At 37.9% G+C, this 26,690-nt stretch overlaps 3 protein-coding genes across 5 annotated transcripts; 1 reads left to right on the top strand and 2 right to left on the bottom strand.

Moving 5' to 3' along the window:
• Window positions 1–601: 601 nt before the first annotated feature.
• LOC106666426 (up-regulated during skeletal muscle growth protein 5) lies at window positions 602–7,660 on the bottom strand. Of its 3 annotated transcripts, none has more exons than XM_024227831.1 (4): window positions 7,638–7,660; window positions 3,753–3,846; window positions 3,594–3,689; window positions 602–752 (listed from the first exon to the last, which is right to left on the bottom strand). In XM_024227831.1, the coding sequence occupies exons 2-4, from the start codon at window positions 3,825–3,827 to the stop codon at window positions 675–677; spliced, it is 249 nt and encodes an 82-aa protein (XP_024083599.1). In that variant the 5' UTR covers window positions 3,828–3,846; window positions 7,638–7,660; the 3' UTR covers window positions 602–674. The 3 variants fall into 3 exon arrangements, with proteins under 3 accessions (XP_024083599.1, XP_014249105.1, XP_014249106.1); XM_014393619.2 differs by lacking the exon at window positions 7,638–7,660 and adding an exon at window positions 3,984–4,009; XM_014393620.2 differs by lacking the exon at window positions 7,638–7,660 and adding an exon at window positions 3,984–4,009 and having other exon boundaries at window positions 3,771–3,846.
• Window positions 7,260–15,085, top strand: LOC106666412 (DNA-(apurinic or apyrimidinic site) lyase). The gene is made up of 7 exons (XM_014393600.2): window positions 7,260–7,598; window positions 11,539–11,836; window positions 13,717–14,010; window positions 14,079–14,205; window positions 14,273–14,416; window positions 14,499–14,823; window positions 14,898–15,085. Exons 2-7 carry the CDS (start codon window positions 11,660–11,662, stop codon window positions 15,013–15,015), a joined length of 1,185 nt encoding a protein of 394 aa, XP_014249086.1. The 5' UTR covers window positions 7,260–7,598; window positions 11,539–11,659; the 3' UTR covers window positions 15,016–15,085.
• A 1,400-nt stretch (window positions 15,086–16,485) lies between these two features.
• On the bottom strand, window positions 16,486–22,687 carry LOC106666295 (collagen alpha-1(V) chain-like). Its single transcript, XM_024227840.1, has 24 exons — window positions 22,607–22,687; window positions 22,272–22,535; window positions 21,932–22,096; window positions 21,793–21,867; window positions 21,623–21,733; window positions 21,429–21,564; window positions 21,241–21,365; window positions 20,989–21,186; window positions 20,621–20,926; window positions 20,402–20,563; window positions 20,305–20,349; window positions 20,194–20,247; window positions 19,985–20,137; window positions 19,673–19,924; window positions 19,456–19,617; window positions 19,217–19,378; window positions 18,946–19,162; window positions 18,559–18,719; window positions 18,055–18,486; window positions 17,774–17,989; window positions 17,309–17,717; window positions 17,072–17,256; window positions 16,700–16,915; window positions 16,486–16,637 (listed from the first exon to the last, which is right to left on the bottom strand). The coding sequence occupies exons 2-24, from the start codon at window positions 22,482–22,484 to the stop codon at window positions 16,494–16,496; spliced, it is 4,299 nt and encodes a 1,432-aa protein (XP_024083608.1). The 5' UTR covers window positions 22,485–22,535; window positions 22,607–22,687; the 3' UTR covers window positions 16,486–16,493.
• Between the last annotated feature and the right edge of the window lie 4,003 nt (window positions 22,688–26,690).

The raw sequence follows: 26,690 nt of genomic DNA, 5'->3' as shown, positions 1-26,690 counted from the left end.
TCTCTTTTTTATCCTAGCTAATTTTGAAAAAGTCCTTTTTTCCGTATTTTTGAACGTGCGAACGAGCTAGACGTTCCAAGGATCTTTAGCTATTTTGCTATATTTTTAGAAGAAAAAACCCGACGGCGATTTATTTCTTCGCGACGGATTTTTTTTTAAATTTAACAAAAAGAAGAAGTCTTTACCTTTTTTCTTTTAGGTTTTCCTTTTTTCGTACTTTTTCTCGATACTCGTCCTATCAAAACTCGCAGAAATAATGAGACCCGACGTCTATGCGTTTCTAATCTACGTTTCGACATTTGTCGCCCTCATCATCATCTCGGCACATGAAGAAACGCGGCCCTCCATTAAAATAAGAAAGCCGTTCGGTTATTTTCCATGGACTGGAAGAAAAGAAACTCTTTCCCTTTTTTTCCTCAGATTTATTTTTTCCAATAACACAAAATTACAAAAAAAACGTATTTTTTCAATCGAATATTATAAAACACAACAATCAACTGAAATCAACCTTTTTCACAACAATTCTACAATGATTTATTTTTATTTTCTTTAGATAAAGGTACAGGCATAATTTGGGATTGAACAATCAAACTACTATAAATAAGGGTTACTATTGTTTAATTCTTAAATACAAGAAGAATACAATTTATTCTTTTAACTGACATGGTATTTTTCTACTGTTGCTTTTTCTTGGGCTTGAGCCAGAAATAAAGAGCTATCAGGGCGACGCCAGCATAAGTAGCCTTGGCAACCTGAAAAAAAAAAAAATCAGAATACTTATAATGTAAAGGTGATCGATCAGCTACTATTCACAATATAATTCGGATCGAGGATGTAGTCCAACGAATGTCGTGTGTTGAAACTATGCCAAGCTTTCGGTGGTTTATTTCACCTTCCTCAAGACTTCTACAACATGTGTACTCAGTTGTGCAAGTGAAAATCAACAATAATTTTATCTTTACAACTTACAGATTCTAAAGTTGCAAAATAAGATGTTCGTTGATTTTCGCTTACATAACTGAGTAATTATTTAAAAAATTTATATATCCGTTGTAGAGCCCAGAGGAAAGTGAAATAAAAATGCAGAAAGCTTGGTATAATTTCAACACAAAACATTCATTGGACCACATCCCCTATCATACAAAACAATTCAGAATACTTGCATTACAAAACATTACAGAATAGTTTATTGTCGTACTATAAGCCAGGTTTTAGAATAAGTTTGGATAGTTGTTAAAATAAATTTTTTAAAAAAAGTTTTAATAAAGGTCAAACAACAATTAGAAAGGCAATGTGCCCGTCCTATTATTATTCTTCCATCACTGTCTAAACCAATCGAGATTTTATTTAAACAAATATCCTCATTTATTGACTCCAAGCCCTTTTTCAATCTGGCTTTCAAAAATTTCATAGTTGTAAGACAGCCCTTCTCCAAATCTCAGATATTCGCCTAGGCTTGATTATAATAAGTGTATTATTTTGATTCTGTTTGATTTTTCCAAGATATTTTTGGTTTTTTGTCTACTGCTACTAACTTCATCTTTTACTATCTGTCTGAGAGAACTCGGAGAGTTAAAGCATCAAATTCTAACTCCCCTCCTCTCTCAATTTCAGCTGGTGTACTCCAAGGCTCCATTCTTGGACCTTTACTCTTTTCCACATATATAAATGATCTTCCATTAGTTCTTAATTCCAATGACCTGCAAGCAACATCTCTGAAGCTCTATCCTCAACCATGATCTCCATTAATATCAAAAAAATGAATTGTCAAATTAGTAGGGTCTTTTTTAAAAATAGATATAATGAAAATGGCTATATATAAGTGCATAAACAAGACAATGTGATTTTATTATTTACAAAAAGCTGATGGCAAGAGTGCCTTATTACAATGCTCACAATGCAAAAAAAATTGGGTTCTAAATCCCCCCCCCCAAAAAAAAACTACACAAGTACTACAATCGTACATAAGTTTTATGAATGTGTCAGCTCATAGAACTCACCAGTAACACTAATTTTGGTGTGAGTTCATTTACACAAGCTTCCCAAGAAAATTCCAATATTTAAAGATAGGGGGTCAAATTTAGTATCGTTGTTTTTTTGTTTTTTTTTTAATTTTTTTATGTTGATTTTCAACCCATTGTTATGCATGCCACTATTACTTATATATACTGTAGTGATAGTGGCATTCATCTGCAAATAGATATGAGGATCCAACCTTGTCGTTGATGGGGTTTGTGTAAGACCATTTTTGCTAAAGTTAATCATTTTTGAAATAAAAGGGGTGGGCCAACTTGCTGAAAAAAGCATAATCCCTCACGCATAACCCAGAAATGTTCGATCCTATCAAAATTTTCTAGTGAAAGTGGCATAAAATAAGCCCTCAGAATTGAATTTAACAATAATGAATGAAAGATTCTTATTTAAAATAACAAAGTTGGTGACAATTTCCTGCTAGATGAGAAAGTTATGTCACTACCACATGATTCCTAGCCAAAATTAACTTGAGTTTTGTATAAGACCAATTTTTGCTCAAATTAATCGTTTCTGAATTAAACGGGTGGACTAGCCAAGTTGATATACCCTGTACGTTAATTTCTCAATGTTTTACAAAAAATAATTAACAGGGCATAGGCTTCATAATGTAAATAATATCTTGCAATAATAAATAAAAAATAATAATTTTTGATATATTTGCACCCCCAGGGCAAAATTGGATATGACCAATTTTGGACAAATGAGGTAAATACATATTAAGTTTTTAGGCCTGACAGACTGTAGATTAAGTCAAAACCAAATCCTTTTAAACGCAATGAGCCTTTTTAAACGCACTGAAGCATTTCAATAATTCTACTTGTACCAAAGGTCTAAACTTTAAAATTTTAATAGTTGAAAACGATAGTTCTAATCACAAACTGTTTAATTGGTAAATGAAAATGCAGAAAAGACGGCAAAAAGAACCGCGGTGACCCTGCATAACCTGGGGACACCAATCAGCCCAGTTTATATTAAGAACAAATATGAAAAATATATATTAAAAAAAAAAAGCAGCTGGACTGAATTGACTGAAACATATAAAAGATTCGGTCAAACTATGTCTGTGGAAAAAAAATTATTCTAACAAGGAATAGGCCACACTTGTCTCACACATGGCTATCGTAGGGATGGTTAGGAGCACTTTGAGAGAAAAGAACTCTTTTCCAAAAAGTGGTGGTGGGCAGCCGACAACAGTGCCCTTAACGTTAGAGCCAGTGACATTCTGTTACCTACTAGTGCACTGTGGTGTTTTAAAAATCCATTTTGCTCCAAAACAATCACTGTCTAAAATATACCATTATTGGGAAAATATAGAACAATTATAAACGTTTACAACCTCTAACAATTCAGGGCATTTGAAATATGGACAAAACAATCGTTTAACATTATCGGCATTTTCATATTGCAATTACTTTGCACAGCAAGTTAAGATCAAAACCCTATTGAACGTTCTAACAGAGTTCAAAGAAAAAAATCTGTCTCACATAAAATACGAATCGACGAGTACAAAATATGCTTAAATATACAAAAAACAAAAATCTGTGTAAATTTTCCTTTACATTCGCTCTCCCTCTGTCGGTGACACTGTTGAAATATTTGCTTAAGCCTTTTAACTGGGATTCGTCCAGAGGTCCCTTGTCCCCAGCCATTTCTAACTACGGAAAAAATATTTTAGCATTTAAAACTAAGTTATAATTATAACTAAGCATCTAACTTACAAGTATTATCTGACTAACCTGTGAATTTGAACTACAAAGGAACCTCCCGTGAGAAAAAGTCTCTGCTATCATCATTATTCACCATACAACCATCCTTATCAGAGAGAAAGTGATAAATATTTATACTATTAATTAATTAATAACTAATTATTTTACTAACGACTTGCAAAATTTGATTATTTTGCTTTAACACAAAATTGAAAATATTTTAGACGTAATGATAGTAATTACCACGGCCATTTTTTGTTCATTTTATCAGTTTCTTTAAATTTAAATTAATAGGGGTATTCACGATCTTTGTGTTCTCTGTTAGGTCCTGTTAGATCGAGAAAAATGTTGACGTAGACTTGTAAGAATCGGCTAGTTAACGTTGTTCGATCTAACAGGCCAGCGCCAATGTTAGATGTTAGGTCGAAAATGTTGCACCTATGGCTAGACGCAAACCTGTGTTTTGTATCGGTTCACCATCCATAAGGCCATCCTTAATGGAGTTAAAATTACAAAAACACCAAAATCCGATGTGGAAGCGTGGCATAAAAGAAAGTCTTTTATGTTTTTCAAAGTCAAAACACCATCTCTACCAAATGCCACGCGCAGCATTAGCATTTTAGCACATGCTAAGAAAAGAAGGTGTCGTTCACGATCTTGCTCTATTCCAGTTAACACGGTCTTACAAACGTCGTTTATACCCCTATTATAAATTGCAATATATATTAAAGCAATCTATGAAATATAGATATTTTTTTAATCAAACAAAAGTAAGCTGTAAGAATCGCTGACATTTACAGTAGTGCCATAAACAAATACTTCTGGGGCCGCTCACCTCAACATAAGTTTAAAATTAGCAATCAAATACAAAAGGTTTGATTATATTGGTTCATTATTTTATTTAATGGTTCTAGGGCTTTTATCCTGCATGGGCATATAGAAATAGATTTAGTTTTATAAACTTAGTAAAATAATAATAAAACATATAAAAATAATATACAAAACAATAATGGCAACAATACAACCTCTAAAATATCATTATTTGCAATCGAAAGATGAAACCATATTAAGAAAGAAAAGTAGAAAGAGAAAGAAAATAAATGGAAACAAGGGGAAGAAAAGGAGGTGATTCATGATGTTTCTAAAAACTCAGATGCCACGGACCTAAAAACCTAAAATGAGCTGGTAAGTAAGCAGAAAAAAAAAGAATATAAAAGGAAACAAGGAAAAGAGAAGAAAATTAGATGATTCATGTTGTTTCTTAAAACTCCAAGGCCATGGAACTAAAACAAGCCAGCGAAGAAGCAGAAAGAAAAAGAAGATAAAAGTAAACGAGGGAAAAAGGAAGAGAGAAGAAAATTAGATGAATAACGGTGTTTCTAAAAACTCAGATGCCATGGACCTAAAATGAGCTGGTAAGTAAGCAGAAATAAAAAGAATATAAAAGGAAACAAGGATGAGAGAAGAAAATTAGATGATTCATGTTGTTTCTTAAAACTCCAAGGCATGGAACTAAAACAAGCCAGCGAAGAAGCAGAAAGAAAAAGAAGATAAAAGGAAACAAATAAAAGGAAGGGGGATGAAAAATGAGATGATTCTTGTTGTTTCTAAAAACTCAGATGCCAATGAATTAAAACAAACCAGTGAAGAAGCAGAAAGAAAAATAAATGAGGAAAAAAGGCAGAGAGAAATGCTGTTTCTAAAAACTCAGATGCCATGAACCTAAAACTTGCCAGCAAAGAAGCCCTGCAATTTTGAATTTTAAGGCTAATGTTTTCTAGGAGTGTTGAAGGCTTAGGATATGATTGGTGCATTTCGATAAAGAATGTGGAATGGTAAAATTGCTGAAGACGTTAATACAAGAAGAAACATGACCTCTTGATTTAAGATCGAAAATGAAACCATAGCAGGAATGATAAGCAATTTGAAGCCGATTGAGAATCTGAGGAAAAAATAGCGCTACAGTAAAAGAATAAAGGAATTAGGGATTTAATAAGAACTCATTTTCTGTAGAGTGAAAAATCTAAAATGTCGAAGAGAATGCAGGCTTGAGTAGAACTTTTTAACAATAGAGCTCACATGGTCATGCCTCGTAAACTTGGACAGCCAGGCAGCTCTGAAGGCAATTGCCATGTTGACTGTAAAGTACAAAGTCATTTGGGACTGCATTCACCCTGTCAGATATTGGAGAAAATAACAAAATTACCCTTGTCTGGGTGCAAGGACACAACAGGGGCAACCAAGAGGCCAATAAATTGGCTAAGAAAATTTCATGAGGACACCTATTGGCCCTGAACCCTTTTGTGCCTTACAAAATTACCAAAAACGCAGAGCCATTAAACAATCGATTAATAATAAATCCTCCGCTCAATGTGAATGTAGCACGGGACAGAAACATGTGAAAACATTTATCAAAGGACCATCGCAGAAACTAACAGCAGAACTATTAAATCTAGGAAGTACTAGGGCTAGTATAATAGTTGGACTGCTAACTGGATACTGCAGACTCTGGAGGAATATGTTTAGACTCGGAGTGGCAGAAACAAGCCTGTGCAAATATTGCCAAAAAAAAGAAGAAATAGTGGAACATGTCTTCTGTCGGTGCAAGGCCTATATAGGCTGAGATTCCTAATCCTGGAAGAGGAAAAACTAGGGCCTGAAGAATACACACAGCCAAGGAGATTAAACAGCCAAACGTGAAGTTCAGAGTTATTTAGGATTATGGCCCTGTCAGATGTTGGGAAAAACAACAAAACTACCAATGTCTGGATACCAGGTCACACAGGGCAGAGGGGCAATGAAGAAGCCAATAACTGGGCCAATTTCGATGAGGACATCTATTGGTCCTGAACCCTTTTGTGGTTTACTAAACTGCCAAAACCATGGTTTTCATCAGAAAATGGGTAAAAAATAAGTCCTCTGTTCAATGGGAATGTAGCATAGGACAAACGCACATGAAAAAGTCCATTAATCATCGCAGAACTACTAAATCTAGGACTGGAAAATGTTGGAATGCTAACTAATGCAGAATCCAGAGATAAGTGTATACTCATAGTGAAAGAAGAAGAGACGGCAAATGTCCCCTGTTAGTGTGACAGCTTATATCTGAAACACCTATTCGTGGGAGAGGAAAACCCCATGCCTAGAGGATTCAAACAGTTCTTGAAAAAGCTTCGGAATCTGGTAAAACACCTTAAGCTTAATGAGGAACTGTAGACTACAATTAAGATGAACAATTGACCACTACTGGTTGTAGTACATAGGTCGTGAAGAGGATCTAATCAGGCTGATTTTTTAAATTTTCTAAATAAGCTCCTCACAATGCTAAGCTTATTATTTTAATAAGTGATGATCGTTTAATGAAGAATACAAAAATTATAGCTTCATAAAAATAATCCGAAAATTGTATGATACTAAACCCAACTGTCTTGCTTAGCATGTTTTCCACAACAGAGCGCTGTTTTTTCTTTCTATGGTTTTCTAATCTGTTGAACTAAAAACTAGTTTTCCCTCTCTTCCATGCAATCAGTGCACGTTTAAAAATAGATTTTTCTTTGGCAATTTGCTTGTTTTTATAAAATCAAAGTGAGATGTTTGGGCCCAAAGCGTCGGAAGTGTTAACCGCCTGGCTTAGGCAGGCCAAAGAGCCGTCTTGGACTTCGTACTTCGTGAAGTACTCGTCGGTAGTCAACGACCAGATCGGCATGTCACACTTCAACTGGCAAGTCGGTACTTCGAACTATCATATATTGAGGACGGGCTGCTTTCCTTATATCAAGTACCATTGTACCAAACGTCCCTACCAGGATTTGTCTATAGAAGACACCTTCATGGGAATTGTCAAGTTAATGAATCTAGGTAATTTATTTTTAAATAATAGAATTAATAAATACGTACATAAGTAAAAAAAAAGTTTCTTAAACGAGGATAAAATGTTATAAAATATTGTTTTTATTTTATAAAACACGTACCATTCCTTATCAACGAAAGCTCAGTTTCCAAAATTACGTCATTGAAGTATTCAAAAATATAATAATTTTAATATACAATTAGATTATGATAAAATTGCATAATATAGAATCTACAATCCAAAAAGTAAAAGAAAAAAAGTTACACTGCCATAAGTGAAAAGGGTGTTTATGCAATAATGAGCTTAGTATCATTCCAAGGATCCGAACCATTGGGAAGTCGGTTTTTGTTTTCCTTTTGTCTTATTGGCATGCTTCTAGTTCCTTATTTCATTACAATCGACTCAATACTTGTAATAAGTGCTAGGTCATTGACTGTCGTGCTGCAATTTCGTTGTTCTTTTCTATCCCAGGTTATGTCTATCTAGATGATTTGGGTGGCTGTTTCTTCCTCGTCATTGTTTAACCTATAAATGGGGTCGTCATTGAGCCATGTTATGCAGATGTCTCAGTTGGTAGTGACCTTTCATTTTTCCTCTTGAATTTAGCTCTCTTAATGTTCCACTGAATATGACAGTTTTAGCATAAGTTTACTGCATCTAGCACCTCTAGAGTCTATCCACTTCTTTTGTTTTTTGGATCCATTCTGTCTAAAGGTCTTTGCCTACTAGAACGTATACTAGGACCGTAACCGACACACGCAAATAAATATTCTTTACATCATTTAGTATTGGAAAATTCCCACTACACCGTTCCGTCACCGGCCAACACTGTAGCATACCATGAACGTTTAGTCAACAATCGGCTGCCGAGAATATTTTGCAGGTGTCAGCCCGCTCCCTTTATGACATGTGACCATTGTGCGCATCCACCCTACTGCATTCTGTCCCGTTCCACACAAGTTCTTTGCATTTGACGAAGAGATCTGTGTTTGTGTTCTATTATATTGTGAGTGTTTGTGTCATAATAAAAATGGAGGATGAACAACTAATAGAATATGTTCGTAATTACGAGTTTTTGTACAATTTACAACATCTAGTGTTTTTTTGTTTTCCTCTTCCTCGTCCAAAATAATGGCAATCATGGTCAATTCTTGTATAGATAATTTTCTAATAGCCATACTTTATTTAACAAATTCACTTCACACAAGAAAACAAAAGTTCACAAACGACAAGTTTTTAAAAAAGAAATGTACGACAGAGCCTGAAGCATATGGGTATAGAACGCGGTTCATCCCTTGCAGTGGGCATAGTAGTGACCGGAGCGTTTTTTTTTCGTGCCTGATACGGTCCTAGTATGATACATTCTAGTGGGCAAAGACCTTAAGTTGGTAGTGACGGTGACCTTTCACTTTTCCTCTTGAGTTTAGCCTTCTCTTAATGTTGCCAGCCTTGGTGAGGGTTTTAGCATAAGTTTACTGCATCTAGCACCTCTAGAGTTTATCCACTTCTTTTGTTTTTTGGATCCATTCTGTGATGGAATATTCTGTGTTTGTATTTGTTAACCCAAGAATAACTTCACGGCTTATAACATGTTCTTACTGATCCTCCTCTACCCAATGTATCTCCTTTTTGTTACCCAATTTTTTTTTCTGTTGACCTAGTGCCCAAATATCATCAGGTTGTGTTTCCCCAGGTTTTGGAGATTTCTGATGTATTCACTGAGTATTTTATCCTAATGCTTAAATTGCTGCTTGACTATCTGACTTATGAGGATTTTTTTGCGAGTATAACCTCTTTTTAAGATTTTCTTAGGTACAAGTGTTGATAACAAGTATTTTAGCTTGAAAGACCGAGGTGCAAGTCAGGGGAAAATTTGCCTCAACATTAAAAGAACTCACCGAAAAAGCACTAAACATGGTAGAGCAATGGTGCTCACCATGAGGACTTTTAAGTCTCCTTTTAAGCAAACCCCTCAAAAACTACTCTAATTGCATTTACCAGGAAAAGAAACAAATACAAGGCCTATGCTTCTATAATGAAATGCAGCAGTTAAAAAATTAGGTTAAATACCTAGGAATAATCTTTGATAAAAAATTTTCAATTAATTAATCTTTTTATCTAAGGTCTTGGCTAAGATGAAAAAGTTAGTGTCACAAGATTAGAACCTACGACCTTTGGCTCAATATGTTGCTGCTCTAATCACTTGAGCTATCATGACTTTGTGAAGTCCTTTTTATGAACTTTTTCACCTCAATCAAGACTTTAAATAAAAAGAATAATTAATTGAAAGAAGCAATTTGGTCAATTAGACCACTAATCACAATGGTTTTGATAAAATGATAACCTGAAACCATCACCTGTAGTACAACATAACAAAAAATATAGCTAATGACCACAAGAATAACCGTAAACAAATCTTAGGGACTAAAACTGAAAATGGTTCATTGGCTATGGTAATCAAAAACAAGCTCTCAAACATGGAGCATACAAATTCTGGCAAACCTATGTATCACAGAGGCGATGAAAACAATCTCTTCAATAACACTGATAAACCTATTGGAAATATTTATATTGTACAATGAGAAGCATGGAGAAGCTCATTTAGCTTCAGAAACAATCAAACTGGATGGGAACTAAACACTCTGGACACACAACAATAATGAATAAAATCAGGCACCTATTCTTAGAAATGGAACTAGAACATCCTGGAAACAGTGTGTACAACTCCTATAAAGTCTCAACAGATTACAAAGGACAAAAAGAATCAGGAGGACATCAGATACAATGATGTGGTATACAGGTGGCTCCAAAACGTATTAATGGCCATGATGGAAACTCAAATCACCTGATGATATCTTTGACACCAGGACACAAAGTAGTAAAGAAAAGGCAGACACACTGTTCAGTGGAGGATCTGCAAGACAGTATATGGTCCATGTGGGGGGCCGCGGTAGCCGAGTGGTTAAGGCGTCAGATTCTCGGTTAGTAGATCCCGCGGTCGTGGGTTCGATCCCCACTGTCGCCTCTGGACTTTTTCTGACGCCTAAGGGGACCGGTGGCCGCAATTGAAAAAAATTTCCACTCATCAATGGAAGGGGCGGGATCGGATCTCAGGGACCAAACCCCCTTCAAAAATGAGTTTCATCGATGGAAGAACACCTGTACAACGGGGGCTCAAGTTCACATTTGTGTTGAGAGCCCTCCCCCATCCCTAAAGCTGCAGTGCTCAGAGGGAACTCCTCCAGTCCCTGGTATCCATTAAGAAAAAAAAATGGTCCATGTGAATATTGACTGGAAGGTCCTCAACAGAACCAATATTCTGGTTGAACTCCTGATAGGGCACTGTCCTCTAAGAAAGCACCTGCACCGGATAGAAGTACTGACAAAAGAAACACTGTGTAGATACTGCTACGAAGAAGAGGAGACCGCAGAATGTTTTATGTTTTTGTGAGGGTCTATATAGGTGTAGATTCTTACAACTAGGAGAGAAAAAGCCACAAGCAATATCCTACAATTAGCTGCTGGCAAGGAAAGGTTCATTAACAATCGAAGCCAGCCAGTAATTTGTAAAATTAGAGGCACAATAGATCTACTCAGGTGGAAGCCTTGTGGCCACCTCTTTTATCCCTATCCACATCCCTAGTCGGTGGGAAAAACGATTAAACGTATTTCAAGCAGTTTAAAAAAATTTCCAAGGGGCGTCGGTGGCCGCGACGGTTTAGGCGCTGACACGGCGCTCATCACTGTAAGGTAAAGGTCCCGGGTTCGAATCCAGCGTCCCTGCATTCCAACCCGACTTACTTACAAATGGGCTTTTTTTCAAAAACACCGGCACCCCGAGGGTTTATATGACCTCTGCTGTTGCGAACCCTTGTTAAAAAAAGAAGAAAAAAAATTTCCCCGTTTTGTGATGAAATTTTTATTTCGGACAAATTCATGTGGTTTCAGGGATTCCGACATTAGCGTACGGCATCGCGGCGACGATGATGATCACTCATCGGGAATTGGTGAAGACAGAAAAGGGGAGCGTTTACGTCTACTTCCTTATCAGAGAGGAGCACGGCGGCCAATGAGCTTGGCGCCACTGCAGCAGCTGCCGAACCTCGACCCGGCTCACAAACGACTCTCGTTTGCTTTTCTCGTTCTCTCAAAAAGCTCAAGACGCTTTTCTCGCTTTCTCAGCAGCCCATTTGAACGTTTCGCCTTATTCACAACCGCTCTCAGCATGCCGCCGAAGGGAAAAAAGGTAAATTCCGTTCATACTTAACGATTTTATGTAATAATAATGGGAAAAAGTCATAAGACAGAAGGACCTGTTGTCTGTTGTTTTTAATCAACTGAATGTTTTTGTCAGTAATTCAAGCCCTCCTTTGTACCGTGTTTTAGGATTTTATACCTTGGTTGAACTAAATTAGACATGTGCAGGTTTAAGGCCGGTGCCACTAGATGGAACGTTATGAAAGTTTTCATGAAGGAAATTTCCTCTGCATAAGCTTACATTCAAAACACAGCCAGCAATAGACAACAATTCCGTAGCAGAAATTTCAGTCACAATGTCTGTCGAGTTCTGTTGGTGCACCAGCGTCTGTTGACGGAATGTTCCACTGGGTTCTGTTTAAACAGTGCAAAGTGGATGGGGTGCGCCACTCTGTCGACGGACAAGCTTAGAACGGAAGAGATAGGCAGTTGGGCACACAAACTGCAAGTGAAGCTGATCTGGGATAGACTTGGACCAATTTATTGTGGAAGTTCTATAGTCCTCCTAGTATTGGAATAATGTCGAAGTTCCCCGTACAGACAGTGTAATTAATCAAGTGATACCCTTTTCGTATTCAATGGATGAATCCAATTTGTGAAATGTGTCTTTCTCTTCTGCTTCTCCATTGCCTTGTAAATACACAAAATGAAAAGTTGTTTCATTGAATCGTACATGATCAACTGAGTCATGTTATCAACTGTATATACAAACAGTCATTGAAGTCATTCTGTTCATTTCCACTGTATATGTGGCTTGTTCGGGCTGAGTGGATTTTTCATCACGAAATTTCCATCACAAAAACATCAGTCGCATTCCGTCTAGTATGGCACCAGCCTAACTGTTAAGACAGGACCTCATATGATGACCCTGGCCCGCACCGCATCGCAGTCGGCCCACTAGCGGTGACTGTGATGGAAGACCCCACATGTCTGTACCATGTTGGACAACACATTCAGTAGTACAGTAGCTTCAAAGCTACACCGTTCGAAGCATAAATTGTTTCGTTGAGAAAAAATGCTAAGAAGTTTTAAAAATAGTGAATTAGGGATGATAGAGCTTGCTTTAGAGGAAGAAGATGTTAATTGTTTAAGAAATCATCGTAGAAGGTGAAGAATTTGGGTTCATGACTCATGGAAAAAAAGATGTGTTCAAGGAGAATTTTACTCGCTTCTTTCACATCTAAAGTGCGATGAGACGAAGTTTTAAATAAAATTATAAATTTTTTTATATAAAATTGTACAAAGTTTATAAGACAATAAAAAGACAATAGAGAATAAATAGGTAAACAAAATATTAAAAAAAAAGTAAAAGTAAACTTTACTAGATCTCAAACGATCCGTGTCCATCAAAAACTAAAACGTTATTCAGATATCGTGAGATGCGGTCGGGTGTGATGTAAATTTCAGAAAAGCATTTTCTTTATCGTGCCAACGTTTCGATCTTTTATTGAGATCATCTTCAGGGCTCAAAGTGTTTGTCTTCTGTGTAATTGTGCCATCCTTGCGTGTCGTGTTGAGAGTGCCAAAAAAACACAACTAAAAAATTGATTGGTTGACCTCTAAGGCTTTTGAATAATAAAAAAAATTGTAATGTTTTAATATTTAATTAAACTTATATTAAGAAACCATCGCATTAAAGTTTAGTTTTTACGTTCTTCTACTTACTGTGCAAATCGTAAAAACATATCGTACATTACAAGAAAATGTGGAGATGATTTATGTTGAAAAAAGTGTACGGAAATTTATATTAGTCGGAATCGAGTTTTAATTAGCTGCATTGATTTTATTTGAAGAAATTATTGGAAAATTTTTCTTTCGATACTATGAGCAATTAATTAATATAATTTACATTTAATTTTGTAATTCCAGGCTGCAGCAAAACCCAAAAACGATCAACCTCAAAAGGAAAATGAGCATGACATTAGCTCCAGTGAAAAGGAAGATTCTCCCAAGCCGGAAGACAAAGGGGGCAAAGGAAAGAAAAGAGGGGCAAACAAGGCCGAAGAGCCTTCATCGAAAAAGGCAAAGGTCGAACCTGTGAAAGATGAAAAACCATTACTGAAAGAGCTGGATTTTCACTGTGAAAAGACAACACCAGACGGGAACAAATGGAACTTAAAGATATCCACATGGAACGTAGCTGGAATCAGAGCTTGGGTGAAAGTAAATACTCAACTTCAATAATTATATATTTTTAATTTACACGGTAAAAAAATAAATGTTTGTATTAGAAAAATGGCATTGATTACATTAAAAAAGAAGATGCAGATATTGTCTGCCTACAAGAGACCAAGTGTTCAGAAAGTAAGCTCCCTCCAGAGATTAAAACCTTGGGATATTACACATATTGGGTCATGGGTGAGTACAGCATGGAAAAAAAAAAAAAATGAAATGGTTTGATCTTTAATTTAATTCTGTGATTTAGGTGAAAAAGAAGGGTATGCTGGAGTTGGTCTTCTTAGCAAGAAAAAACCTGTAAAAGTGACATACGGCCTTGGGAAAAAAGATCACGACAATGAAGGCCGATTGATAACTGCTGAATATGAAAAATTTTATTTGATAACTACTTGTGAGTAGTTTTTCTTTTATAAAACGCAGAAAATTTGTTTCAATCATCACGTTTTGCTGAAATTTAAAAACATTAATTTCAGATGTACCGAACGCTGGCAATGGCCTGAAAACACTTCCAAAAAGGCTCAAGTGGAATAGCGATTTCAAGGATTATGTTAAAGAGCTGGACACACAGAAACCAGTTATTGTCTGTGGCGATATGAATGTCGCTCACGCAGAGATTGATCTTGCAAACCCGGCAAGAAATACAAAGAACGCTGGTTTCACACCGGAAGAAAGGGAAGGCATGACAGAGTTTTTAAAAGATGGTTACGTCGACACTTTCCGGCATTTCTACCCCGAGGAAAAAGGCGCTTACACCTTCTGGACTTATCTGTCAAATGCTCGTGCTAAAAATACTGGATGGTAATATTTATAAATTCATTTTTCTTTTTAAAATATTATTTTTTATATGTTTATTTATTTATTTTTAATTTCAGGAGACTGGACTATTTTATTGTTTCCAAAAGATTTTTACCTTCTGTATGTGACAATGTTATAAGAAACAAAGTCTATGGAAGTGATCACTGCCCTGTAACATTATTTGTTCATGTTTAGAATAAGTACTTTGAGTGTTTTTATTGATAAATGTTATGTAATAAATGTCTTGTTTGTAAGTTTCGTGTTATTGTCGTAGGTGTGCTTATTTCATTTTTTGTTTCCTTCCCTATTAATTTTAAACCTTTTTTCTCCTTTTCTTTCTTTTCGTTATAATTAAGAAAATCTTCAAAGTAAAAGAAGAAAGAATCTGTAATTTAGTTTTAATATTTTTTGAAATAAACAACAGAGTCTATTTATTTATTATTTTTTAACCTTGGGTACCGGCCTTGAGGGTCAAAGGGCCGCCGCCGGCTCAATCCAGATCTTTCACGCTCGAAGACGATCGTATATATAGAATTTTTGTCGATCGGGGATTTTTTCATCCCTCACACCGATACGATCCATCAATTATCATCATCGTTGACATCAATGAAACGGAGAGGTGGCTGTGTGAGAAAGACGAGCACCCTCCTCTCCAACATAAAGTGGTCCTCCGGGCTGGATTTACTGTCGTTTGTTGAGAAGGAGGAGAAGAAAAAACATTTTTCTTGGTTGCAGATTTTCAACCAAAAACGGCTTGCAGACCCTTCTGGAGATTGAATATAATCACCAGCCTTTGTTCATCGTTATAGGCTGCATCGTGAAAATCTGGCCAAAAACATTTCGCTTATATCATTAAAATTTTGTTTACCCAGGTGGAATCATTTAAATCGGTCTGATTTCAAAGGACATATTATGATTTATTTTATAACAGTAATCATTGTTTTTAATTTAACTTTAACCTGCAGGTACTTATATTTTGTTTGTATGCTATATAATAAATTGATTTTTTTATGTATTGTACAGGGAGAGTTTCTCCATTCAGTTTCCCTTTTCTCTGTTTCTTCCTAAGATCCTTTCTTCAATAAATTTGTAGTTTTCTTAATATTTAAATTTGCATCATTTCTATTTTCTTTACCATTTTCTTTTCCCCCTTTTCTCCAGGAACAGTGACTGGTATTGTTGAAACGGAGGGGTAGCTGTGCGAGAAAGACAAACACCCCCCCTCTCCAACATAAAGTGGTCCTCCGGGCCGGATTTACTGTCGTTTGTTGAGAGGAGACGAAAAAACTTTCTTTTCTTTCTTGAAAACATTTGCATTCTTACCCATATTTGTTCGACATTGGATGCTGAATTTGGAACTTGGGAGAAAATGGAGGGCGAGTTAGACGCCCTTAAAGATAAGCTGGCAGATATGGCCGACAATATTCTGAAGACTAACCTCTTAGGACTTCAGCCCGATCGGATATCGAGAACTCCCCCTTGTTCAATGCCCGCTTATCTCGCTTGGATTTCAAACATGACAAACTTTTAGCAGTTTTTAATTGAATTTGGCGTTATTCCAAATCTTGATCTATGTTTGGCAGGCTAAACATAGAAAAAAATCATGACTAGTATGAAGTAGACAAACTTCTTAAAAACTGTATTTACAGGAAATAATTTACAACTTTCAAAAATTATTTAAAACAGACTGGGCCGACTTCAAAACCGAAAGCTTGGTGCGGTAGGCCATAGTCTACTGGGAAGAAGTCTACCACAGGCAGAGTTTCAAGATTGTCTGTCAGTATCTCAAAAATGGTTTCACTTTTTGATTTGCCATTCTAAAATTACAAAAGAAAAAAAAATTAAAACAAAATAACAATTGATTTCTTCTTTCAATTACCTTACAACCATCAAGCAAAATATTCGGCATGATTCCAGAATTTGAGTAGATGGTGTCATCTTCTCCTTTCAGTTTGATTGACAAATTGTAGTTCAAATCCTTGGAGCTGTACCAGGCGACTGAATTTATGCATGTGTATGTGAAATTCTGGAAACCCTTTTCACTCAACAACCTCAAAAAGGTCATTTGAACAGTTCCTATAGTTTCATATGTTATCTAAAAGGAACAAACATTACAAAAAGTTCTGGGTTTTTTACTTGAAGTCTGTAACATGATCCTGTAGTTTGGTTGTTACTAATGACAGTGAGAATAGACCAGGATGTTTGGAAATGGCCAAACTACGTTTTAAAAACTTCGTATGATGTAGAATACCTTAAAACCACCTCTGAGATTTGAATACCAGTCTAACTTTTCTCCGTCTTTGCGCCAGGGGATATTCGGCATCTGACTAGAATGTATGTCAGGATAGATGCAAGTTTCACCGCTGTTTGTCATATTGCAGAAGACATATATAGCATCATCTGGCATTCCAAGGTTCGGGTCGATCCAGTACCAATCTAAACAAACATTTTGTCAATTTTTTGGTTGCAAGAAGTGTTAATTCAGTACCGTTCTTGAAATGTGGATATCCAAAGAACAAATCTTTGCAAGACCTAGACGGATTTTCTTTGGTACCAGGTGGTTTTCTTGCCCTATCCAAATCCCTTCTCATTGAATAAATATTAGAGTAGACGTCAAAGAAGTTAGGAGATTCTATTTCATTTTTCAAAAATTGGCCATCCTCCGTTGTGGCAGATGAGGCATCTCGGCGAAATCTGAATCCATCATTTTGAAACAGTTCTGGTGGCAAAATGGGCATATCGAGTGGAGGACCTGGTGGCCCAGGAGGACCGGGTGGTCCTGTTTCTCCCTTTTGGCCAGCTACACCTTGAGATCCTTTTAATCCTTGTGGACCTTCTTGACCAGGAAGACCTGGAGGGCCCTCGATTCCTTTCATCCCTTCAATACCTTGTAGACCCTAAAAAAGAATCATTGTAAAAACTGCTTAGATTTATTATTTAATTAAAAACATACTGGATCTCCTTTTGGACCTTCCTTTCCTCTTGGTCCTGGATCCCCTTTTGGCCCTTGTTCGCCCATTGGGCCGACTAATCCTTGAGCACCTGTGATACCTCTGTGTCCTTTAGGTCCTCTTCTACCTCTTTCTCCTTTTGCACCCTTTACTCCTGCTTCTCCAATAGCTCCCTGAGGACCATCCAATCCTGGTCTTCCTGGTAATCCGACTTCCCCCTAAAAATTATAATATGTAATTTGTATTTTTAAACAATATATTAATAAAATCAAAATGAACATACGGCAGGACCAGTGCTACCCGTAGGACCCGGTACTCCAGGTAAGCCTCTTTCGCCTGAAGGACCTATAAGACCCTGCAAACCAATTGGACCAGGTGGACCCTGATCTCCTTTGTCTCCTGGGAGACCCATACTTCCTTGAAGGCCAGGTGGTCCGTCAGCTCCTAATTTCCCTGCTGGGCCCATTGGACCAAGTTTTCCCGGTTCACCGGCTTCCCCAGGAGGTCCTGGCTCTCCTGTTTTACCTTCTGGCCCTGGAGGACCAACATCGCCTTTCTCCCCTTGCAAACCTTGTTCTCCTTGGGGCCCAGGAAACCCTGGTGGACCGACATTGCCTTTTGGGCCTTCAGGTCCTGGTACACCCCTTGGCCCCACTGAACCCTGAGGTCCCATTTTTCCTTCATCTCCTTTTGGGCCTTGAAGACCTCTTTCACCCTTAAAACAATTGAATTTTTAATAAATTATAAATTTTAATAGCAGTATATTATGTTAGGTTGTAGAGATTACCGGTTTACCATCGAGACCTGGAGGACCGGGTGGCCCTGGGTTTCCGGGCTCTCCAACTGGGCCTTGTTGTCCTTCTAGGCCTGGAGAACCCATTGGCCCTTCAGTACCCTTTGGGCCCCTTGGACCTATCTCTCCTGGGCTTCCTGCTGGCCCAGTTGCACCTGAAAATTCAAATAGATTAAGATTACATTCTCCAATGTGTTAGTTTATACAAACATTTAATAATTCCTTAAGCAACAAATATTTTTATACTTTTGTTTCTCCAAGATTGTTGTATTTTAGAACAACAAACATTACTCTATAACTTAATAAAAGGAATCCTTTGTAGAAAGCCTTAAATATAAACTATTAATATTTCAATTTTCAAAATAATTGGGAAAATGTTACCTCTTGGGCCAACATCTCCCACTTCTCCTTTGATTCCAGGTGGACCCGGCAGCCCAGGGGATCCAGCAAGGCCCGGTGGTCCTGGTGGGCCATGGGGTCCATCTTCTCCTTTGGCGCCTTGTCGTCCAATTTCACCTGGAGGTCCTTTTTCTCCTGGGGCCCCTATTGGACCTGGTTCTCCTCTTAATCCTTGAGTTCCAGTCGGGCCAGGTAATCCCTAGGTTTAAAATGTTAATTTCTGTTGTATCAATGGATAGTTATCAATACTTACTATCTCTCCTTTTGTTCCTTTAAAGCCCTTTTCCCCCGGAGGACCAGATTCTCCCTTGTCACCATCCTCTCCAGGCAGACCTTGTGGGCCAGGTTGTCCAGGCAGTCCTCTAGGACCGGGAAGGCCATCTCTTCCTACTGGTCCGGGTTGGCCGATCGGTCCCTATACACCTTTGATATTTAAAAATACTAAAAATTGGACATTTTTGTAATGAGAGAGGTGTACAGTGTTATTCTTACCCTATCTCCTTTTGATCCAGCAACTCCGGGAGGACCTGTTTGTCCCTTCCTTCCCTCAGGTCCTAGTGGTCCTTCTTTTCCAGGTTCCCCTATTTGTCCCTTATCACCAGTAGGACCAGAAGGGCCTGGAGGGCCTGGCTCACCTTTTAATCCTGGCAGACCCTGAACAAAGACAGATTACTTTATATTTAGAATTTTTTTTTGTTTAAATAATTACCATCAGTCCTGGGAGTCCTCTTTCTCCAGGGAAGCCTTGCAAACCAGAAGATCCTGTTGGTCCTTGTTTACCTTGAGGCCCAGGGGGACCAGGAGGGCCATCTTTTCCATTTTCTCCAGGAGGTCCAACTTCACCAGGTGCTCCAACTGGCCCGGCAACTCCTGGCTCTCCAATTGGTCCTGGTTCTCCTGCATTTCCAGGTGGTCCGATCACACCAACAACTCCAGGGGGGCCAGGTGCACCCGGTTCTCCCTGAAAAGTTTCAAATGTTGTTATACGTATATTGTGTGACGTGTTTGTATTGCAACTTACAGGTGGTCCACGTTCTCCTGGCTGACCAGGATGGCCATCCTTACCATTAGTTCCTGTAGGGCCCTGAGGTCCGATGAATCCTCTGGGACCCTCCATACCTTGTGGTCCTCTTTCACCTTGTGGGCCAGCAGGACCTGGTTGTCCTGTGTCTCCCTACAATCATCCACATTTTATAAATGTTAGATGTACTGAGCACGGATGAGACTTACCTTAGGTCCGACTAAGCCTTCCATTCCTTGTTTCCCCCTCAATCCTCTGTATCCCTAAAAACAGGTACATTGAGTATTATAAATAAAATTATTATTTGAAAATGAACTCACTCTAGGACCGGGTTCTCCTCTTTCGCCAGATTGCCCAGGAATGCCCTAAAAAAAGCTTTTATTATACAGAATTAAATGAAATAATATATCATTTTACTTGTTCTCCTTTTTCTCCAGTTGAACCTTGTTTCCCTTCAGAACCTTTGTCACCCTTGTCTCCTGGGGAACCAGGGTACCCTTGAAAACCAGGAGACCCCGGTTTTCCTCTCTCCCCTTTCAATCCTTGTGGACCTACTTCTCCTCTCGGACCTTCCATACCCTACAATTGTGTTTAGTTTAGCTTTCATTTTCAGTAGTACACCTCGATATAGAATACCTTTGGTCCTTCTGAACCTTCCTGGCCTGAAGATCCTTGTGGCCCAAGTGGTCCAGCATCCCCTTTCGTTCCAATATCCCCTTTTTCACCTTCATGACCTCTTTCACCCTTATCTCCTTTTTCACCACGAAGTCCACGTTTTCCTTCATCCCCTTTTAATCCTCTGGGCCCGGGAAATCCAATAGGACCTTGTATACCGGCAACCCCTGTTTCACCTTTAGATCCGGGTGGCCCGGGGTTACCAGGCCTCCCGGGTAAACCATCAGCTCCGGGAAGACCTGGAAAACCAGGTTTTCCAATGGGACCCTAAAAACAGATTTTTAAAATGTATAATCCAAAAAATTGCAATTTATTTAACATGAAGAAACCTGAAGACCGGGAGGGCCAAGGGGTCCCTGAGGTCCAGGAGGCCCAACAGCTCCCATTGCACCAGTTTGTCCTGGTGCACCAGGCTGTCCAGATGGACCTGCAAGCCCTTTCACACCAGGGCCACCTTCAGATCCCGGTATTCCGGGAGGTCCTGGCATGCCGGGAAAGCCTCTCGGTCCTGGAAAGCCTCTTGGTCCCTAAAGCAAGTATTGTTATCATATGGTCCGTATCATTTAACCCAAAGTTCTTACGAGTTCTCCAGGATGGCCAGGAAGACCTTGAGCACCTTCTTCACCTTGCATTCCATCATGTCCTGGAAGGCCAGGAGTACCTGGAATACCAGGTAATCCCCTTTCCCCTTTTTCTCCCGGCATCCCTACAATTATAATTGATTTTTAAAATGACCACTGTTGAAATTTGGTCTTTTGTAAATGTTCACCTTGCTGTCCCATAGGGCCGATTTCACCCTTATTACCAGGTAGACCTGTACTTCCTCTTTCCCCGTCTCTACCAGGCCTTCCTCTCCTCCCTTCCCTGCCTGGAAGGCCTGGCAGGCCCCGGAAACCTCTTGGTCCCTAAAACAAAAGAATGTTAATAATTATTGGATGATGCTGGATTTCTTGTGAAACTGACAATTTCCCCTATTTCTCCTGTCTCGCCTTTTGGTCCTTCTGGACCAGGGGGCCCGTCAGGTCCAGCGACACCAGTCAGTCCTCGAGGCCCTTCACTCCCTCTCATGGACATCTGAAAACAATAAACACTGTCAAACTCATGGAACTAAACAAAGAAATAACACAAAATACCATGTGCTGGGCTAGGAGTTGTTTAAACTGGTCAGCTTGTGAGTCTGGACCCTTATCATTACTTTGGAAATTTAACTAAAAATAAGAATTTAAGAAGTAATACTTGGAGTCACTTAAGAAATATACTTTGGAATTTTACTGGAATGAGGAAGACATGGCCTGGTGGTCCAGGGACACCATGAGATCCAGGGAGACCCTCTCTTCCTGGATCACCCTTTGGTCCTGGAGGTCCCGGAGGACCTGGTGGGCCAGCGTATCCTCTTGGACCAAAAACAACAATTCCTTCTCCTCCTTCATCATACCCCTGAAAAATAAATAAACCATAAATTTAGGATGATATTAAATTGTGAAACTTCTTTATCTGAGGGTGACCTGTTGTTCTACATAGTTAAAGACCATGTGATGAATTTCTAATTCTGCTCATTCCCTCGATCCTTCCTAATAAATGCCTATAATTAACTGCTTACATTTATGTTTACCTGTGTTGTCGTGTTGTAATACGTCTCATTGTACTCATAAGTGGGCAAAGCTGTCGTAACGTCGGTAGGGTAAAATGGATGTTCCGTACTTTCCTCCTCAATACTATCTTCTGTACCTTCTTCAAAAGTAACAACCGGCCTTTCTTCAAAAGTTACAACCGGCCTTTCGCCACCTTGCTCGGCTTGGCAGTCCTTAGCGTCCTTTTTGCACATCTCATATGCAGCATCTGGTGTGCCAATTATTTTCAGCAATTCTATTTCACACTGAAAAAAGCAACAAGTTTGGATTACTTCTCTCTAAAATAGGTGAAGCTGGCGATATTAAAAGTGCTGACTTTTCACATATTCTCACACCAAATCGAGTTACTCCCCCCAAACAAGAACTTAAAGCAAATCCCTCAAAAGGTACAGTAATTACATTTACCAAGGAAACAAAACATAGAAATGCAAGGGCTAATGCTAGACACAGTAAGCTTATGTTATAGCAATCCTCACCAAGACTGGAAAACTACTCTCCTATATACTGGTTGCTGGCTTCTGAGAAAACATCTACTTAACATGGGTGTATTTAATAAGGACCCTATTTGTAGGTTATGTAATAATTAGGAAGAAACAGCCACCCATGTCATCTTCGGATATGAAGCAACTGCTATACAAAGAAAACCCAGGGAACATAATTGTAGCAACAATAATTGACCTAATAATTCGTAAGAGAAGGATCGTGCTGATTGTATTGTGCTAAGGAATTAGGAAAGTACAATAAGCTAGAAGGCTACAGTTCTTGGGGGAACATAAACCCTCAATGACACCAATGACCTGACCCTGGGCATTTGGGAGATAATGAGAATGTGGGCACATTGGCCAAAAAAAAAGGAGTCAAAAATAAGATCAGATAGCTAAGCTATTAAAGCACTATTATGTAAAAAAATCACATCAAAATTAGTCAGTGAATGCATTCAAAATCTGGGGAAACAGAACAACCTGATGACATCTTGGTCTAGCAATTTGGGTAACAAAAGGCAGACAAGCTGGCCAGAGGAGGATCTGCAAGCCCTTAACTTATTCTTGGGATAACAAAAACAAACACAGGATGGGTCTAAAAATTACAAAAGGCGAAGTAGATAAACTCTAGAGGTGCTACACACGGTAAGCTTATGTTAAAACAACCCTCACCTAGGCAGACAAACTCACTGCTACAGTTAGAGAAGGCTAAACTCAGATGAGTGTCACTGGCATATGAAAAAACAACTAACATGTCTCAATGATGACCCCATTTGTACGTTATGCAATGAGGGGGAAGAAACAACCACCCATATCATTGACGAAAACGAAGCAACCACCACACCCAAGGAAAATAATTGTAGAGGCAGTCATTGATGCAGTCATTCTTAAGAGGAGGATAATAATTTCCTAGTATACATATTCATCATCATCAATGACACCAATGACCTGACCCAGGGCGTTCGGGATAAAGGGGCAATGAAAAAGTGTACATATTGGCTAAAAAAAGAGCCAATATGAATTCTCTAGGTCCTGAGCACTTCTGTGGCCTAGCACCTTGCCACAAACAGGATAGATCCAAAATCAAAAAATGTGTAGGAGTCCAAAATTTGGTAGAGCAACAGTCCTGGCATGAGGCATGTGAAGAGCTTTATAAAAGGGTCATCTGCAAGACTTATAAAAGAATTACTGGAAGATAATCACAACAGAACCAGTACTCTGGTTGCACTCCTGACAAGCACATTCAAGCTAAAATACATGTCATCAATGCCCCTTAGAAAATCTTAAAAGTGGCACTGTCAAGAAATCCTCGTAAGATCGAAGCTATTAAAGTATGAGTATGTAAAAAAATCACATCAAAATTGGTCAGTGTATGCATTCACAATCTACAAAATCTAGAGAAAGAGAACAACCTGATAACATTATGGGTGTCAGGAAACAAAGGAAGAAACAACTACCTATGTCATCTTCGAAAGCGAAGCAACTGCTCAAAGGAGACATAACTTGAGGTATAAAGAAAACCAAGGGAATGGAATTTTAGCAACAACTGTTAATTACCTAGCAATACTTAGGAGAAGGATCGAGTACTGTATTGTACTGAAATAAGGAATTAGGAAAGTGCAATAAGCCAGAAGGGGAACAAAAAGTCACTTCCTAGTATCATCATCATCACATCATCACCCCGGAAGGGAACTGAGCCTATTATTGCAGAACCACACATTTCACCTATCGTTGAACCAAAAGAATCTGCATTTTTAACAGTACAACTTGATTTTCAGTTTTGACCTCATCATTTCTTCCAATGACATAATGATTGTTTTTATTCAACATAAGAATTGGGCACATTACGTAATGCTTAGATGTCTGTTAGATAATTTTCTTATTTATTCCATCACTTTTTTTTTAGTTCATTATATTTTGTTATCCTTAAGATTAAAAACAATTAAAATTTCTCGTTGAAAAATAATTCAGGAGATCAAAGTGTGATGATTTCCGTGATTTAGAAACGTAACGACACCATGTAAATTGGAACGTTACACTTAGTTTATTAACTCATTTTTTCGTAAATAACCGCATGTCTCAGTGGAATTGAAATCGTTATGTAAATGACCCATTAAAAAGACCAACAAATAACGGAGATGAAAAATTGGCCCTTTGCAAGGGTAGGAACTCTGTTAACCCCCTTAGAGAATAGATGGACGTCACTCGAAGAAAGGAAAAACGTTTTCCTGTATCTTTCAAGTATCTTGCAAACGTGACTTTGCATCGTAAACAAATCTTCGGATACGCTGAGTGCTGGTCAATAATCCGGGTATATTTTTTTGTAATTAAATTCTAGTTAAAAGCACCGCCGACGTAAATCCATCTGAAAGTCTAATGATTGGCGAACAACTTCGTTGATCCTTGCTTGATTATCTAACGGAAAGCTCATGATGCCGCCGGCTTAATTAAGTCCTGAAGATAACATACTGCGGTGAAATCCGGTGAAATTTGACGCGAGCTGGGATTTTCCTAAATGAGCCACGCTTCAATATTCGTTTAATCTTCGACGGGATATTTGGAAAAAGTTTCAAACAAGCGGCAAGCCAATCTGAATGTGTACACACACCCAAAAAGTCATGCAGAAAGACTCATAGTTTGTTCTGCAGAATAATGAATAAATCTTTCGTTCTATTCCATTTTTAACTATTCCTCTTCCCTATGATTTAATTTCCGTTTCTAACAAATCCATTTGACCGTTAGCAAATAATTTGAAAATGATGTTACTGGTGGGAATTTTTTCAGTTTAAAAAATATATTTTAACTTTTATTTAGAAATCGTGAGATGCGGTCTGGTGTGATGTAGGTTTCAGAAAAACATTTTCTTTATCGTGCCAACGTTTCGATCTTTATTGAGATCATCTTCAGAGCTTGGGATATACAAACATTGTTTACATATTACAATTACATTTTGGATGTGGAAAAGTGAATTTATACAATGCAAAATATATTTTATATATTCAATCAAAGTATTTCTACTCACTCAAAGTATTTGTCTTCTGTGTAATTGTGTCATTTCATACACAGAAGACAAACACTTTGAGTGAGTAGAAATACTTTGATTGAATATATAAAATATATTTTGCATTGTATAAATTCGCTTTTCCACATTCAAAATGTAATTGTAATATGTAAACAATGTTTGTATATCCCAGGCCCTGAAGATGATCTCAATAAAGATCGAAACGTTGGCACGATAAAGAAAATGTTTTTCTGAAACCTACATCACACCAGACCGCATCTCACGATTTCTAAATAAATATCGATTAACGGTCACTAATCACCACACAATATATTTTAAGTTTAAATCAATTTTTAATCATTAACTTCATAGTTATGTTAAAAAAAGCGTTCACTAATTCATTTTTTTGTTGATGTTGCTTCATTGATCAAATAAAAACGTAAATACCACTCACTTTTGAAGTCTCCGTAACAAAAATAAAGGTTTCAGACAAAGTTAATTTTTTATTAATAAACAATTGTATTTTTAGCCCGAAAAACAATGTTTGAACTGCTCTTTATTTCTGAGTTCAAATGATGTGTTACATCATTGTTGATCAATGATCAGTTTTCGTTGCAGTACCTCCTCTTAGTTTTACGTATTTTGTCGTTTAATAATCTTCAGAGAAATTTAAAGGTGTAAAATAACACTGAATTGTACTGATATTATATTATCATAGAATTTTTTAAAACTTCTAGGTGCACTGGGCGGCCATTTTGTAAAGAATGTTTCTTCTTCCTGTACGGCTCAAGACGAAATCCTAAAACACACATTCACTCCTCGAACTTGTGGTGATCTTGCCTATTGGTATTAAGAACTTAAATCAACTCAAAGACATGGCACCCGGACTTGGATTGTTCTAACTATGACTGACGAAA

This window comes from Cimex lectularius, unplaced genomic scaffold (assembly GCF_000648675.2).
Source record: "Cimex lectularius strain Harlan isolate CLEC.00 unplaced genomic scaffold, Clec_2.1 scaffold62, whole genome shotgun sequence".
Classification (NCBI taxonomy): Eukaryota; Metazoa; Arthropoda; class Insecta; order Hemiptera; family Cimicidae; genus Cimex; species Cimex lectularius.
Note: the sequence above shows the minus strand (reverse complement) of the source record. Positions and strands in the feature narration are given on the sequence as shown.

Bases quoted from the DNA above. Each gene is read 5' to 3' on its own strand.
- LOC106666426 (XM_024227831.1), bottom strand. From the start codon at position 3,827: ATGATGATAGCAGAGACTTTTTCTCACGGGAGGTTCCTTTGTAGTTCA. The intron at 3,690-3,752 runs GTAAGTTAGATG...TTTTTTCCGTAG, and splicing joins AGGTTAGTCAGATAATACTT to TTAGAAATGGCTGGGGACAA. The intron at 753-3,593 runs GTAAAGGAAAAT...TTTTTTTTTCAG, and splicing joins CCGACAGAGGGAGAGCGAAT to GTTGCCAAGGCTACTTATGC.
- LOC106666295 (XM_024227840.1), bottom strand. From the start codon at position 22,484: ATGTGCAAAAAGGACGCTAAGGACTGCCAAGCCGAGCAAGGTGGCGAA. The intron at 19,925-19,984 runs GTAAGTTGCAAT...GAAACTTTTCAG, and splicing joins CAGGAGAACGTGGACCACCT to GGAGAACCGGGTGCACCTGG. The intron at 17,257-17,308 runs GTACTGAATTAA...ATGTTTGTTTAG, and splicing joins ATATCCACATTTCAAGAACG to ATTGGTACTGGATCGACCCG.
- LOC106666412 (XM_014393600.2), top strand. From the start codon at position 11,660: ATGAGCTTGGCGCCACTGCAGCAGCTGCCGAACCTCGACCCGGCTCAC. The intron at 14,011-14,078 runs GTAAATACTCAA...TGTTTGTATTAG, and splicing joins GAATCAGAGCTTGGGTGAAA to AAAAATGGCATTGATTACAT. The intron at 14,417-14,498 runs GTGAGTAGTTTT...CATTAATTTCAG, and splicing joins ATTTTATTTGATAACTACTT to ATGTACCGAACGCTGGCAAT.